This window comes from Austrofundulus limnaeus, unplaced genomic scaffold (assembly GCF_001266775.1).
Source record: "Austrofundulus limnaeus strain Quisiro unplaced genomic scaffold, Austrofundulus_limnaeus-1.0 Scaffold732, whole genome shotgun sequence".
Classification (NCBI taxonomy): Eukaryota; Metazoa; Chordata; class Actinopteri; order Cyprinodontiformes; family Rivulidae; genus Austrofundulus; species Austrofundulus limnaeus.
In genome coordinates this window covers 49385-66676 of record NW_013953134.1, presented here as the reverse complement: position 1 = coordinate 66676, position 17292 = coordinate 49385, and the positions used below count along the sequence as shown (strand labels likewise).

At 37.8% G+C, this 17292-nt stretch overlaps 1 protein-coding gene across 4 annotated transcripts in view; it reads right to left on the bottom strand.

Moving 5' to 3' along the window:
* LOC106532215 (rho GTPase-activating protein 42) overlaps nt 1–17292 on the bottom strand; it is a 109301-nt gene that overhangs the window by 70175 nt on the left and 21834 nt on the right. For all 4 annotated transcript variants that reach the window (XM_014028237.1, XM_014028238.1, XM_014028239.1 and 1 more), the window contains exon 2: nt 5529–5624. In XM_014028237.1, coding sequence (XP_013883691.1) covers nt 5529–5624 — 96 coding nt within the window. The remainder of the gene's footprint in view (nt 1–5528; nt 5625–17292) is intronic.

The following is a 17292-nucleotide window of genomic DNA, read 5'->3' as shown; positions in this document are numbered from 1 at the left end:
GCTGCAGTCGTTAAAGATCAGATGTTCCAGGCACTGTAGCATTGTGCCAAAATGTTTTTTGCCCCCCCTCTGTCGTTTCAGACCCTTCAGTGCGAAGTGTAATAAAAGCATGCAGCTGTCCAATTTAAAACCAAGCCATACCTAGCCTTAAGAAGCAATACTTCAATTGAATGGATTCCACTGATTGCTTCTCTTCCCTCTCCTCTCCCCTGCTAGGCATTACAAAACAGTCACAATGTAAAAGAGACTGATGCGGTGGAGATGTGCGCACACCATCTGGGATAAACGTCAGAAGCCTGTATTCCATTCTGCACAGCCAGACGCATTCACAATACGATCCGTTTTACCTTATCTGCCAGAAAATGGAGCCTTGATAGCTTCGCATCTTCATTAAATCGAAGGCCAGATACAGTTTGGTCTCTGTTGGTCAGCCCCCGTTTCCAGCCGTTTAGCTGTGGTCGAGCTGCTCTGCTTGCCAACACAGTAACATCATTATCGGCCCTGACAACCTGGCACGGGGACCCATGCATCATCTTAGACACTTTGGTCCATTTACACAGCAAAGCTTTTAAAAAGCAGGGAGCAATGATTTTGTGCCAGGGATCTTGCGGGCAGCTGGCCTTCTATTAACGCTACCAGCTCCTCTATCAACCGTACGAGCCTCTCAGGGGGTAAAGGCCACAGCAGGAGCTGCTAATGGGACGGGATTAGAAAGGAAATGGGAGTGAAAGTGGGGTTGCAGCTCACATATAATTCACTGGTAAATGGAGGAAAGGCAATGATTCTGATGAATCACTGCTTGAAAGAAAAAAAGAAGGTGAATGGAGATAACCAGTGGTGGGCAGCGCTAATCCAAAAATTAGCTCCGCAATTTCTAAAGTGCGTAAAAAAATATTTAGGTCCGCATATTCAAAAACGCTTATGCCATAGAAAAACTAGCGGAAGCTAATTTAAAAGCGCAAGTTCAATTCATGTACAATATATGCACAACACTGCTAACTAGCGGTGCATGAACGCTTGTACAGCCTAATCCTACAACCGCCGATTGCTGGGGATGTGATTTCCTGAAACAGACCTTTGGCTCCTGGTGTAAAAATTAAAAAGTTGTTGAGGATTGCTAGTTCGGCTGCTTCTTTGTCTTTTTCTTTTGTTTGTTGTAGGTTTTTCATTAAAAAAGCATAAATAAAGTTATTTTAAAACTGTTTATTGGAAAACTGAAGCGATGCATTCTGGGTACATGGCGGATTTGATTTGTGATGGGAAACAAAACCACGGAGTACAGGAAACTATCTTCCCTTCAAAATAAGAGCTTGGATTTTAAAGTTTTTCATGTAGTTGCTCCAGTTGACCACTAGATGTCAGTCTAACCCCATTGGCCGACTGCTTCGACCAATTACGTCAAGTATTAAGCTCCAGCGTTTAAACTTTTTTTTTTAAAAAGGAGCTCCGATTGTAAAGTAAAATAAATCAATACAGACAAAATTTTAGTATGGATTACAAACGTTAACTGTTTTTGCTGGGACAGGGAGTTCTAAACATTGCCTTCCTGCTATGTAAGCAGACACAAAGCATTGTGGGAAATCAGAACCATGGCCAAAAGCAACAGTCATCAAGGTTGTATACCTTCCCAATAAGTGTGTTTATCTCGGAGGGGTGCTGTTGGATAGATCACGTGTGTTGTGATTCATTGACAGCCATACCTTCCGCTGTTCAAGATAATGATGACTGGTAGATAATTAGTTATTAGCGGTACTGCATTTTAATTTTAGAAAGCACAAATCCGCTTATGAATTATAAAAATCAGTAAGATCGCTAAAGCGCAAACGAAATATTTAGGTCCGCAATTAGTGGATTTGCGCTTTAGCGGACTGGTGCCCACCACTGGAGATAAGTATGTACTAAGATTTCTTGCATGAATTAATTTTTCTGCAAATTTCTAATTGTACGAATGTAAATGTTTCTGTTTGATATTTAACTCTTTTGGTCTGATGTGTTCATTCAGCTTGTTCCCCAAAAGGCTGGGAACAGCTCTAAAGGATTGACCTTCGGAGTGAAGGCGTCCTCAAACTTTTTGAAAAATTTAAATTTCTATAGCCACATCAATCTCTTGCCCCCATTGATTCCAAGATAACGGACATGGAATGTGAATGTCACTGCAGGAAGTCATCGAGTGAAATCGATAAAAGGTCAGCTGAACCCGTCTGGCAGCATCCCCGTGTTACTTGGGGGAGGCTGGGAGCATCAAAGTGAACTGTACCAATACCGCATCAAGATCATGGGTGGCATTCACTCAAGGGTCCGGCTATGTCAGTCAGAAAGCTCCGTTTCATTGATGGCGAGATTGATTTCAACAGGCTGTTTCATTTTTCCTCTCAAAAACTCATCCTGGCCTTTTCTCTCCGAGATGCTGAGTGAACACAGCAGTAATACAACTCAGAGTTAAAAAAAAATCTTAAATTGACACAGTCCAGTTATGAAAAAAAAAATAAAATAAAGGCAGAGCATTCCTTAAAGAAATGCATTTCGCTTTTTGTGCCAACATATTAAGCCAAGATCATCTGGTGATGAGGAGTGATGGAGATGTAGCCAATCTGGCCAAACCTTGAAGATGAAAACGTGTGATCTCATGCTAAATTTTGAAATGTCCCACTCACGACTGTCAGCTACTAACACATCAGTCTTTATATCAATTTCTGGAAATCTGTCTTTGAGTTTCAACCAGTTTTGTATTTTCTTAGATAAATTACAGTAGCCGTGTGTGGCAGCCATCTTGAACTGGGTAACTCCAAAGTTTAATCAGTTGTAAACGTAAATCCAATATGCTTCCATTAAGTGGTTAATAAGCTAGTTTGCTAAAAGGCAACAATAGTCAATGACAAAGTTTAAAGAACAGATCTAGCATGATCAATTAGCTCTAAAATAAATCAGGGATGACTCTCAGCTACCACCACACCCAGTTTTAGGTCAATAATTGTAATATTGACTGTTACAGCCATGTCTGTTTTCTAAGATTAGCTGCCTGTGGCAACAATCTTAAATGTGACTGACTCCAAAAGTTAATCAGTTGTTGATGTAGCGATTACTGCAGTTGAAGTTTCAGAGTACTGATTAATGATTGCTTTTAGAGAAATTCATTACAATCTCTCAAGTGGTTCATGAGATTTTGAGATACCCGACACACAAATGCTTCGGTTCATAAAACACATATGCAGCGTGCTAAAGGTGTTGTTCATGCAACAAAGTTCAAAATGTGTACCGTGTTACACGACCTAATGTTATTTTGCATTTTAAATTTCATAAACTCCTCTTAACATGTGACTGCTGCTGTTTTAAATGTTGCTATTGTGCTAATTGTTTGCATTACAGAAACAGGTGAAAGGCTAAAATATCCACTGCTCTATCAGTAATCAACATATACTTTATAGTAGGCCTGGGAACGAGAGCATTGCCTCAAATTAAAGTGTGCTTTATTCTAATGAGACTTGGCTCTGGGTGTGGATTTTTTCATTAAGCATAATTAGCAACTGTGCCTATGGCCACCGTACGGTTACTGCGGCTTTGTGTAAGGATAAAAAAAAGAAACAGACTATTCATTTAGCATTCTGATGAACATTAAAGCCTCGTGAAGAGAGGGTCGATAAGCAGTCCAGCCCTCACAGATGGACAGTAATTCAGCTGTCGACAGCTCAGCACAGAGCTGGAGACGTAAGCTGGGAATAATGAGAGTGGTGCAAAAACAAGAAGAGAAAGAAGCGGCCAGACTGGCATCTCTGCCCATTAGAGCCAGTGTCTCCCCCTGCACAGCTGCTTTCACACACCTGATGAAGGCGAGAAGGCTTTCACCTCCATTAATCTCTGACACTGATCACAATTAGTCCTTCAGATCTCTTGGAGACGTGACAAGATACGGGGGAAGCAGCATAAGCACATCGATAGCATTAATTTTTCTGTACTTGAAGATTTGTAAGCCTCAGACCTAAACCCTAAATTTAGTCTAAAAATTGATTCTTATGAAGCTATAATGGTTTTGCCTTTGTGTGTGTGTGGGAGGGCGATTTTTTTATTAAACAAAATATCTCATGAACCACAACAAATTTTATTGAAACTTGCAGAAGGTAGTTGACATCTACAAATGATTAACGTCTGGAGCCAACTCAATTTCTCACATATTCAGAGATTTTAAGGACAACTAAAGATTTCACATCCCTAAAAAGGGATCCACGTGTAAAACTAAAAGTTTCAAATCTGCTCCAGCCATGGTATTACATGCTTAATGAGCCATGCTTAGAGACAATTAAAGTAGAGCCTTTCAGGAATGCATTAATTAAATTTGTTAAGAAAGTGACCCAACTCGAGACAGGTGAGGAGATTTGATGCATTCCTCTAGTGTTAGTGTACCAAATACCTATGAAGGCATTTTAGATAAAAGGTTGCAAAGAGTCAGAAACAGAAATTGAGGTGAAGGACTGAAGCAACCCGCTACTTAGATTCTGCATTAAAACACATTTGAAGAGGTGAAAAATGACAGTAAGTATGTAAGAAAAGTGTGCTGTCCATAATATTGTTTAGGCTAGCTAATATCCCAACAAACTGTCTAGAGGAAACGCATGATAATGGAGGGGAGACACCAGACTGAGGAGGAAAAGTTCTAGTTGTTGTTACGACACAATGAATGACGTTAAAAAACAACTTCATTTACGTTTGATGCTCCTATTTCTTTTGATAGCTTGCAGCTTATAGGCAAAGCAAGAACAATTATAGTTTTGCTCCTATCTGTGTGTGTGGGCAACTTTTGCTACATCGTGGGGACAATTTTCCAGAAAAATGCAGGTTTGCAGGGACCAAATGCACCTCATGGGAACTAAAGCCTGGTTACAGATGATGATTTTGGGTATATTTAGGACTAAGGTGTGAATTGAGTTTAGGTTAGATTTAGGGTCAGGTATGCACATGTGGGGTTAGTTTTAGGGTACATAGTCAGGGTTAGGCTATAGAAATGACTGGAAAATGAAAGGAAGTCAAAGCACTGTCCCCACGGGGATATAAAAACAAAACCTATGTGTGTGTGTTTATTCATTTGTCTGTACCATTAGCAGTAGCTCATGATTTGAAAATAATCAATGGGCTTTTGGGGTCATTCTCTAATTCAAGATGGCTGCCACACCTACGCAACCTTGGCAAATGCTAAAATGGCTATAAACCAAATTTACAAATACTGACCATAAATTTGCTGTGGAAGTAGCTGAGACTGAACTCTAACACATAATCTGAGTGTAAAGTGATTGAAAAAGATTAGTCAAAAAACTATTAAATGACAGAGGTACATGTGCAACTGATTTAGTCACTCCAGTTTAAGATGGCTACCACAGATAATCCACATTAACCACAAAACAAAAATGGTCATAACTCTGTCATTATTGATACTGAGCTAAATTTTACGTGGTACAAAAAAACGTTGTTTTTCTTTTCATTTATTTGAAAACATAGCACTAGGACAAATGTTTCTTGTTTCGCTAAACTGTACTTACCGATGTTCACCTCATCATCTGTTTCTGCGTCACCTATGCACTCAAACTGGAACTCCTGCAGGGACTGAGAAAACTTCTGGACAGCAGCAGAAAGACCTGGGAAATCAAATAAATTGGAGCAAAAATATTAGATATTGGACAGTCGAGTCAGTTTTACACAGGTGTAGCAGAAAGTAAATTTAACAGAACCTCCTGGGAGTATCAGTAAAGCCAACCATTCACTATTTATTACCACGCGACATATTTCCTCAGCAGGAGCCCATTAATTTCTAACCTGGAGCTTCCTGCTTTCCTTAAATAAAATAGTTAGTTTAACTTTGTACTTTCAGTGTACCATACAAACGGAAAAAAAAAAAATCCTTCATGTCACTGAAAGGGCACCGCATTTCAGAAAAAAAAGTACTCTTTTGTTCTTCATTTGAAAGAAATTTCTGATGCACACACAAAGATAAACAGTGGCTTCGGTTGTCGTGCTGCGCAGAGCAAAGACAAGATCAGAGCTGTTTTTATGCACATTTGGACCAGGAGCTCAAGCTCTAGGACCCAAGGTAATAGATGGCCTACAGGGCTTGGGGATAAAAATGGAGTCAAATGAATTTCACAGGGAGAGAGAGAGAGAGGGGAAAAAAAAGTCCTGCAGTGAGTTGCCAACACCTGCTCTCAGTCTCTGTCTCAGGCCAACTATGAGAAGCCTCAAAGCTCCTCCTCCATCAAACAAAAGTCAGATGTTAAACAGAATCGTTTCACGCAGATGACGTCTCAGCGACAGTGCTCCATCATCCTCACAGAAAGTACAAATCCGCAGCACAGATCTTTATAATCACAACACAACTTTAATAACTGCAGCTTACAGCAGATTGTACATGTCTTAACTGTACTGTTAGTAATTAGTTAAAAGGTTTGGTTGATAATTTAAAGAAGAGTTAAGAGTGTGAGGATTAGATTTATCTCGTGTGGGAATGTACAAGATTTAGATTTTTCTTCTTACAAATTGAGATGATGTCCCAGGTTTTTACTGGCTTTATATTTCAATCCCTGCCGCAGAATACTTTATTTTTTCTAGATTTGGGTTATATCCAGTGGCTGTGAAGGAAGCAGCGGAGACTTTTATCATAGAGGCTGTTTAATGTCAATCAAAATGTTCGCACATGGGCCAACTGCAGGTTAATCTGTCACTTCGCTGCCAAGATATGCCAAACGGGGGAAAAAAGATGGAGAAATCTGTAAATAGACGACTTAAACGCCACAGAATACAGTGACATATTAAGGAAACTGCCACAAAAAAAGAGGGATTACAGCTGTAATTAGTGATCAAACGATAAAGTGTTTATTATATCCCATGTCAATCTTTAAAAATCTTGGCAGCTTACAATATACAACACAGATTTTTTTTAATATTATAGTTGATATGTATACTTCATTTAACAAAAAAATGAGCCTAACTGCTTAAATTGAATAAACATGTATTTAACATCAAGAAACACTTGGGACATTTAAAATTATGTACTTAGGAGCATTTCGGTTTCAAAAAACAATTAATTCTCCTTGATAACTAGTTTAGTATGAACAGGCATACTGATGCCAATTTCTTTTAAAGTTGCAAATACTGTGCTAATGAGTGTGAAATAGTGGTGATGGTGTGCATTAGAAGTAGTAGATGTTGGTTAAATCTATTGTTTACAGAGATCTTAACCTTGGTAACATGTTCCAACTGGTGAGCTTGGATCCAGTTTTCCTATCTATAAATAGTCCCATTCTTACAGATATAAAATATACTATGTCACTGACTACTTACAAAGAATAATAAAACTGTGTAAAAGCTTTTAAAAACATTAAAAGAAGCATCACCGCTATAGATGCTATAGATAAATCTTAAAGTGGTGGCGGTGGTGATGGGAGGGGTATTATGTATTTTCCAGGCGCATAGTTCAATTCTTTACCAAGTAACTATGTTACCTTCAGTTGTTATGAAAATGCTGTATATAGTAAATCAAAAATAAATTTGACTTTGTATCATAGTCTATGTAAATGCCTTGGAATTGGCCTCTGTCTCTTTAAGAACCTCCTACCATTTCCAACACTCCCACTTCAGCATGTCTTCACAACATTTCATGCTGTTTAAAACCGTTTGTAGGAGTGTTGTACTTTGTTGTAAATAAAAGAAGAAACATCAAGTAACGTTTTTGGAAAAAGGCAGATCAGGATACAGTTGAACCTTTTTCCAGCGATCCCACGTCGGACCTGGAAAGTACGTTTTCTGAAGAACCGGAGCAAGTACAGAGACTCTTACAAGATGTTTCAGCTCGGTAATACATTATATCTCTGTCATTCTCTCATATACGTCAATGTTAAGCTGGTTTTTGCAAATAAATTATAAATATAGGTCATTATGAAGCTATGATTTGCAATAAAATCATGAACATCCACCATTTTTAAGTTGTGTTTTGCTAGTCTGGTGAAACTGTGTGGGGGAGGATCAGTGGAGGGGTGCTCTGTGGGGCGGAGCTCGGCAGCAGACTAAGCTAAAAGGAGGAGTTTTGGGTAAATAGGCGGGGCTTTGTACCAGCAAGTGTTTAAGCATCTCCTAATGGCTACCACAGGAGATCCAAGGATTTCTCAAACATGCGTCATGAGTCAAAGCAACACTCTGGGTATGTTTTTGATGAGGAAATTATATAAAGCTCCGAAGTTGATTTTGCATAATATCCTCCCTTAAAAAATAGGCTTTTCTGTTCTATAAACTAAGACTATCCAGGTCAGGATACCCTAAAGTGTATACTATTCTTTAGTTTCAACAGCCTGTTTTTAAAATACTAGGTTAGTCATAAGTGGGTGTGTGATCCACTTTGAGTGAGTGATAGAAGTCAAATGTGCATCACTGACCCACCGACCCAGACAGATAGTTTGGATCATATCAACCCAGGAGCAATTTATCTTCTTGACAAACATCTGAAGTGTTTTGGCTTCATGTATCAATGGGGAAAATAGTCATGAATCTACCTGCCGAGGCGAGTCGGGCCGGACTGGGTTGGATTGGTGATACCTGAGGCCACTTCATGTGTTTAGTGTTGCTTTCTCACTGAACACAGATGGTTTTCTTCACCGCCCCCCCTTCTGCACCCCACCTCAACCCATCTATCTTCTCTGTCTCCAATGTGTACATTACTGCCCTGAAAAGGCTGTCGCTTATCTTTGAGATGAAAGCGGAAAGCTGAGTCTTGACCTGTTTGCAATTCTCTCTCTCTGCTGGCCAATTCCCTTCTTTGAAAGAAACCTTCAGACGACAGGAAGAAAAACCTTTAAGAACCAAGAAAAAAAAGCCTGGTTCCTTTAGAAAAACAGGAAGCTTTTTACTGCATTCTAATGATTACCAAACGGCACATCATGGCATTATTATCAGTTTTGTTAAGCACCTAAAGTGTGCTATTCTGTAGCTATTCTCCCTAAGCCTGATTTAGCACTTTGCATTATCAAGACTGATTTATGAGTATAAAAAATAGAATGCATTGTAAAGCACCGAGAGATGTTTTAAGACAGCACTTTTGAAAAACTGCAATTTTTCCAAGCACTGCAGTTTTTACACAAGGAAGATCAGGCTGATATGTGTTTGCTTTGCAGAGTTGGGCTGTGATCTGACGTAATCGGAAAAAAAAACGCAAAGAGGTTTGTTAGTTTCAATTCTCTTCACTGCCACTCAGTTATTTTCCTGGCCATCTTGCAGAATTGCTTCCTAATGCTGAGCACAGCCTCTGGAGTTTGTGTTTTGCATAAATCCTCCAGCATTTCATATTAGCCTGCACGTATGGACATTTTAGTTAACTGGCCGACAAACGGTACGTTTATTTCTCAGAAAACAGGTATTTTTTTCCATGCATTTAGTGGTTTAATTAACTGTTTAATTTTTACTGAGTAAGCAGCTTAGTTTTAACTTACACAGGGCTGATGAAGACATATTAATTCACAGTATTTCTTCGAACTGTAATGTACAATGAGGCGTATAAGATACAGCAGGTACCGATATACATCTTTAATCAGTTTACTTAAGTTAAATAAGAGGAAAAGTTGTTGTCTCAGGGTCCAGGATGCATTGATGCAGATTTGGGTGTAAAAGGTGACAGCTCTCTGAGCACCTACCTCTCCTACCACAAGTGCCATAACCCTTTTATTTTTTGCATCACACAGTGAAGGGTGCATTCTTGCAGCCTTTGTCTCCAAGGCAGAAAAGGAACAAACTTGTATTAGTAACAAGCAAAACCTTCAAAACTGGCAACCTCTTAGAACAGATGAGCAAAATAATAGGTTTTTTATGACTTTCTGACAGTGAAAGCTTTAGCTTCCTGACATTAATGTGTGAGCTGTTGTGATAGTGACTAAAATATTGGTTATATTTAGGTTTTATCAAAATTGCTATGCTAGTCAAAAAAGGATACACAACAGAGAAAGAGCAAAAATCCTGCAAAAAAGACTTCAACCATTTGGATATTCTTTCTGTGAGGTATAAATCTTTGACGTTTACCACATTCTTATTATTTCTCTGCTTGACATTTTGAAAGCTTCTGAGAAAAGTAACAAAAAAAAGTTTCTCTTGCCTTTAATTCAGACAAGGGAGGTCAATGGAAATATTGCTCTAACTTTCCTGTGTAGATTTGTCATTGACAGAAAATAATATGACACAATGACATTTTTCTACAGTAAGGCCAAACTTGATATATTTTCCAAACATTCTGTATTTGTTCAGGAAACGTGTGTACAAGTCATATTTTAGCATTTGGAGGTACAGCAAATGAGAATATTGGGCTTGAACTTGCTATTTGACACAAGAAGAAAGCTCTTTTATTGACAATAGAGGTTGAATTTTTTTTATTTAAATTTAAGGGCTTCTAAAAATTTATATTCCTACCTTTTACCAAACAGAAATTGCTTCTTGTTAGAAAAGTGCAAAGGAAAGAAAAAGGAGTGTTTGGTCTCAGACAAAATGAATCATTTGTATGGAAATGACTGTCCCCTAAAATAGTTAGAATTCCAGCTCAGCTACTCTGTTTGAAATGGTGAAACAAACTGTGAGCGACTAGAGTAAAAGAAAAAATATATATAATAACCGTCAGAAAAAAATTACATATTGAAGAGCAACCTTTGTCTAATATAGTTCAGGGTTGGAGCATATGATTTAAAACAGCCGCAAAGTTTCAACAAGTGCTAATCACAATCACGTATCTGATCACGTATTTGTCAAAAATGTGAAAAAAAATTTAAATAAAGAATTTGCAGAAAAGAATTATAGCAAAAATATGGAATCTATGATTAAAACACTTAACAGCAAAGCTCCACAGAAATCTGAGATGTAGGTTCTGTGCAACACAAAGATCCTCAGGAGTCACATTTGAATTATCTTGTAAACCTTTTATTGTGCAGTTTTGCTTCCGTTGACTTTTCAGCAATGAGTCACAGCTGGCCAGGAGCAATTGTTATAGAGATGAGTGACCACTTAAGAATTAGGGAAGCTTTAACAGCTTAATACTCGGGGTAGAAAGTATTTTTCCTTCACACTGCCTGCTTAAAACACAACCTCTCACTTTATTTCTCTTTAAGCTGTTGAAAAACGGGGTACGTCAAATTAAAAGTACATCCAGAAACACTACACACCTCACTGCAACACAAAATAACTTGTATTTACCTTTTCTGCTGCTAAATAACTCTTTTGTTATTGTGATTTTTATTGTTGTGCTGACATCCATTTTTAGCTCACTAAATACGGTTTGGAGCAGTAATTCACTGGGCTGTGACTGTTGGAGACTAGTCGTTGACTTTAAATTGCAAGAGAATTGTGAGAAAATGGATGAACTTTCTGCTGCACTCACACTGAATTCTTAGTTTGTGACCAGTCAACCAGGGAGTTGTGAGAGAATTTGTGATTGTTGAGCTATTTTATACTTTACGATTGATTGTAATTATTTATTTCAAACAGTAACAGAATCAACAAGCCTCTGGTTTTAGAGGTTGTTTCTGTAACCTATGTCCTTGCTTACCATGACATCACATCCGGGGTTGGATTTGAGTCTGATGTAAAGCTGTTGGTCACTAGAGCTGTGTATTGGCAAGAACTTGGCGATACGATACATATCATGACAGAGGGGTCACGATATGATATATCCCGATATGCTGTATTGTGATACTGTAAGCAAGGCGATATATTGCGATATATTGCGATTTCTTTTGTCCAAAAATTCTATTAAATTAAAACCTCTTACTGGGGGAAAATAAGAAAAACCAAAATTCATTGTCTCAGAAAATTCTAATATTACAGAGACATACTTTTGATACATTTAGCTGTGTTCTGCTTTAAATGTGTTTTATTTTATTTGTTTCACATTTCTTGTTTCATCCATGTTTTCAATTATTAGACTAAATTTGACAATAAATAGTTTGAAAATATATTTTTTGCAGCTTTTAGTTTTTAATATTAATTTACAATATGGTCATCCAACACTTAACAAATGGCTGGCTCACTGCTGCCAACTAGTGGTCAGAAGCTGAACTACAACATTAAAATGAACGGCTGGCAGGAAAGTTGACATTTTAAACCTTAATAAAAAAATCGATACAGGAGCCTGTGCGGTGAGGCGACAATCGCTTGCCCTCCTCCAGCTAAGCGACCRGCGAAAATAGTGCATGTGAAATTTCACGCTCGTACACGTACACACGCGAGCTTGCGACGCGACATATGAAAGTTGAAAAATGTTCAACTTTTGCCGCTGTCACTTAGCTTACAGCCAATCAGCGAGGGTTTCATTCACTGATCAATGAGAGGAGAGTATGCTACACACTGCAGTTAGCTAACACTTTCACCAAGTCATTACTAAAAAGCTTTGTGGGAATTTATTGGCACCAGGGTGAAGTTTATGGTAAGTTTTTTCCTCATAAAACTGTATCTTGATGTGTGTTTGTTTTTCAATATCATTAGCATCGCAAGATTTGTTTAGTTTACACATCCGTAATGCACACCCCCCTTCAGAGTCAAGAACCAATCAAATTTCGTGAAGCCAAGCAACCTGAAAGAGCGCGATTCGCAACGCTGCGATCGCTATCGCGTCCCGTGTGTCGGGTTTCACCCTGGCTGCGATGACAGCCGTTAATCGCTGTAGTTTGTCGCTCCCCGTGTGTCGAGCCCTTAATGCATTGGAGTACACTTTTGAAACAGTGACGACAGGATCACCTTTTATTACAGGGCTATTCAACTAAATTGCTCCGGAGGCCATAATTAATGCAGAACATCCAGCAGTTAAAGTTATTATGTAAATAAACCAAGTATTACAAAGATCTGTTACCTTTTAAATAGTTAATTTTTGCTGCATTTAATCATGGATAAAACATACAGAACCCTGAGTAATAAAAGTAGTGATAATAAAACATTAAAAACAAAAATAAGTTTGACATCTCCGATTTGCCAACCAATTTTATTTTCACTTTCATTGTGTTGTCTTCAACTGCTTGTAGTTTTAACTGTCTTAGACATTCATAGAAATGTTTTTTTACTAGCTTCTAGCAAAGATTCTGATGTTTCTGTAGACACCAGACATGTCTATGTCTAACTAAAAGAACTTGTAATTAAAGTAGAAAACCAGGGGTTTGGACCTAAGAGATGAATGAACCAATTGGCGGGCCGCATCTTGGTCACTCATGGGCCGGATGTGGCCTGCGGGCCACCAGATGAATAGTCCTGTGTTATTATTTATAATGTGTGGGGTTTTAGATTTGGCCAGTTGGGTCAGAGCTGAAAGAGCTACAATGCACAGAAACTGTACAAACAGATTCAGGTGTGAGTAGCAATAAAATCTGATTAAATTGGAAAATCACACATGCAGATAAAAACCTAAGCAGTTTTTTTTAATGTAGGGGCCAAACCTAAAGCACATAAATATTGTGATAGTAAATCTATTGTTAATCATGCATCTCTTTTCTAACTAGCTTCAGTTCTCCTAAATAAACCCTGTCCACGGTTTGTAATGGTGAAAGAAGTGCATGTCCACAAACAGTTCGACTAGTCAGGTGAAGCTTCAGCAATTAAAGAATGCTTTTAACATTTCAGAAGTCAGCTCGATTTATAATTAAAAACAAAACAGGATAAAGCTTCTAAAACACTCTGACATTTTAGTTGTCAGCCGGCTCTGTTTAAATGTATTTCTTTTTTTTTTTTTCATTTCCACAATGAGTCACTAATTGCTTCTCGCCTGCTTCTTCTCATCAGCAGCCATATCTTCACTTCAAACATGGCAAAATTTAAAAGACTCTTCCCTGCGAAGCAGAGAAAGCCCACAGTGACAGAGTGAACGCTGCGGACACTGTGTTCATGTGACAGAAGACTAATTAGTTGCCATCTATGAAAAATGGAGACAGAGGTTGCTCTAACTTGTAATTTGCAAGTCTGAATCAAAGCTGGAGAAGCTGTTTTACAGATGTTGATGCAGCATGAAGGTGTTTAATTATGTGCTTTTTTCATCCTGCGTGTTTGTGCTTAGGAACCTGTGTTTCAGCTCTGTTTAAAGGCCAGCTTTCTTTACAGGAATAATATAAGAGCCAAATTTATTAAAACAGAAAGAATATTTTAAAAATATATTAGTTGTGGGTAAACAAACAGATGGTAAACTAATAAGTAATTATTTTTAACTACACATTATTTTCTGAATTTCAATAGCAGAAAAGAGCTGCTGTTGACTTCTTCTGTGAAGCTTCAAACTTCTTTATTACTGTACTGATTAAACTTGTCTGTGTGTGAAATTTGACATTCCTTTTATGTGATATTTAATGTGAACTGTGTGTAATAATGGTTCATTTTAAAAAGGCATCATAAGATACTAACCCGCCTCAAATAGCTACAAACTAAAATAAAGTTCTCATGTAAACAGAAAAAAATGCATCTTTGGAAAGCCAGATGAAGACTTCAACATTTAAAAAAATGTAATTCCATTTTAGATCTACATAAATAAAACAAATTGAAATAAAATTTAACTTATTTTTGAGGCTTTATTAAGCTTATTTTGGAAGCACCGTCATGCAAAAGAACAGTAAAAATCAAAGGGCTAAGCACACATCCTTGAGGGGCCCCTGGGCTTTGTTTGATTGATCGTGATGTCTTACTTTCAGCATCTGCTCTGTGTTATCTCTCTGACAGGGAATTTAAAATTCTGTTACAGTAAAGTTTCCAGTATTGCCGAACGAGCGTCATAAGCTGCTGTGGGATGAGCCGAAGACTGAGGCGAAGTCAAAGAATAGAATCCAAGCAAAACCTTTTTTTTCTTTGTTTTGTCTTCTGGTGTAGGGGGCATACGTTATCAAATCAATAAGGATTATTTTATAAGCAGGTGCTCTTTAACTTTATACTACACTCATTTGTTTGCAAAAAGACAAAATTTGTCTATATTATTATACAGACCAAATGGTTTATTATCCAGACGAAGTCCAACCACTTGAAAATGTTGCCGAAGGGGTTCCACTGAGAGGAACCTTTCTGGAAGATATATTTTCCGTCAATGAGGTGATCCTATTGTAAGCTGCAGGTTTTGGATCAATACAGAGATGCAGTTGTCTGGTTGCACTCACAGACCCATCAATAATAGATGATCTTTTAGTTCTGGCATTCTGACAGGCCGTACATTCATGAAGCAAACCAGCGCTGCTGTCAAATGAAGGTTTTCTTCCTTTTGGTCACAAGCAAATAAAAATCTAAAAAGTGAGCTCATCTTTTAATTTTGACATCTTTGTGTTGATATTTTTCATTCTATCACTCAATAGTTTTAAAAGGACAAATTAGGCTTGATTGCTTTAGTAATTTTTTGCGAAAAGGTTTGGGGATAATGTTTATAAAACTAACTTTAAAATACATTGCAGGCAATAAAAGATAATATTAGTAAAAATGTGCAATCAGGCATTATTTTAATGCTATAACTTATCAATTATGATGCATTATATAAAGTTGGTCTATTAAAAAGGCTTGACTTTTACTTTATATACATTCCACTGAGTTCTGATTAATTAGTTGGATAATATTAGTTGCTGCTGTAACTAATTCTGAACTTTTTTGTGAATATGCATACATACTCCATTTTTAATGAGGATCATTCTTAGAAAAGACCTACTCCAGTAGCAGTTTAGTCAGTTTATTTGCATTCTTACCCTGCATGCCAATTGACGCAAATGATTGCGGCCCCCTGCTCATTAATTGGTGCCATAAAATATTGCTCAAGCATTGAAAAAGGAACCGCCTCACTTTAAGTGATCACAAGGCTGAGCAAAAAAGATAAATGAACAAAGAATCAGCAGAAAGGAAGACAAATGGAGGGCCTAACGTTTTTAACCTCGGGGCAAAGCAGTATGGCAGTACATGGGTAACACACTGTAGGTTGTGCAGTTCAATGTTTTAGTAGAAATATTGCGAAAAAAAAAAAAGTGCAGCAGCATTCCACATGAACTTCAACCAGTGACAAAAGTGGAGAAAATAAAGGGGGCATGGGCAATGAAAGCAGCGCCTGAAACCAGAATCTCCATGGTTTCCTGACTTTCCATCTCCACTGACAGGGCCAGGAATGTTGTGCACTTCACTTTCAGTTTTTTTTTTAAAGTGCGGTGAAAAAAATGTGCTCTTCAGGAAAGAAATTAGAAGAAAAACACGAAAGAGAATTTCTCATTAAAAAATCTTTCTAGTTTGATTGTATGAACGCCCAGACTGAACTCAGCTGAAACTTATAACTCTGCTTGCATTTATTTGTTTGACCTAAAGCATCTTCTCACAATTAAGAAGGTAACTAACCCCAAAAAAAGCAATAGTATGCCGTTTCATCTTGAAGCGGACGTTTTCATCAAAAGCCTGAAGCTCCGAGCATCCAGGAAACACACGAGTTGTTGGAGGGGCTACCCCAGCCGGTGCCCAGTGAGACAGATATGAGAAAAGCACTATGGCTGTCAGTCATCACACAGCAAACCTCCTGGGTACAACCTTTATCTCATCTCCAAGGCAACCGCATACTACCAAATCCCATCTGCTGACAGCCCCAGACACAACACCAGACAAGGCTGCAGAAAAGTCTGCAGGCTTCCTGCACAAAGATAAGCTGCACGCTTCCTTCAGTAAATTTCAGGACATGAACTAAAGGTAAGTTAGAACTTCAACGTAGCAGGGTTCTGAGGAATTACTAAAGTTAGGAGCTAAGATATCGACCTAACTGGTGCATTTTCCATGATAGAAATATAACCGGAAAAAAAATTGAAGCATATTAGCAATAGGGCTGTGTATTGACAAGAAGCAAGAATTTGGCGATACGATACATATCATGACAGAGGGGTCACGATACGATACATCCCGATATATTGCGATACTATAAGCAAGGCAAAATATTGCGATATATTGCAATTTTTTTGTCCAAAAATTCTTTTAAATAAAAACCTCTTACAGTGGAAAAAAATGAAAAAACAAAATTTCATTGTCTCAGAAAATTCTAATATTACATAGACATGCTTTTGATACATTTAGCTGTGTTCTGATTTGTATGTATTTTATTTTATTTGTTTCATATTTCTTATTTCATCCATGTTTTCAATTATTAGACTAAATTTGACAATAAATAGTTTGAAAATATATTTTTTGCAGCTTTTAGTTTTTAATTTTAATTTACAATATGGTCACCCAACACTTAACAACGGCCAAATGGCTGCCAACTAGCCGTTCATTTTTATGTTGTAGTTCAGCCTCTGACCACTAGTTGGCAGCAGT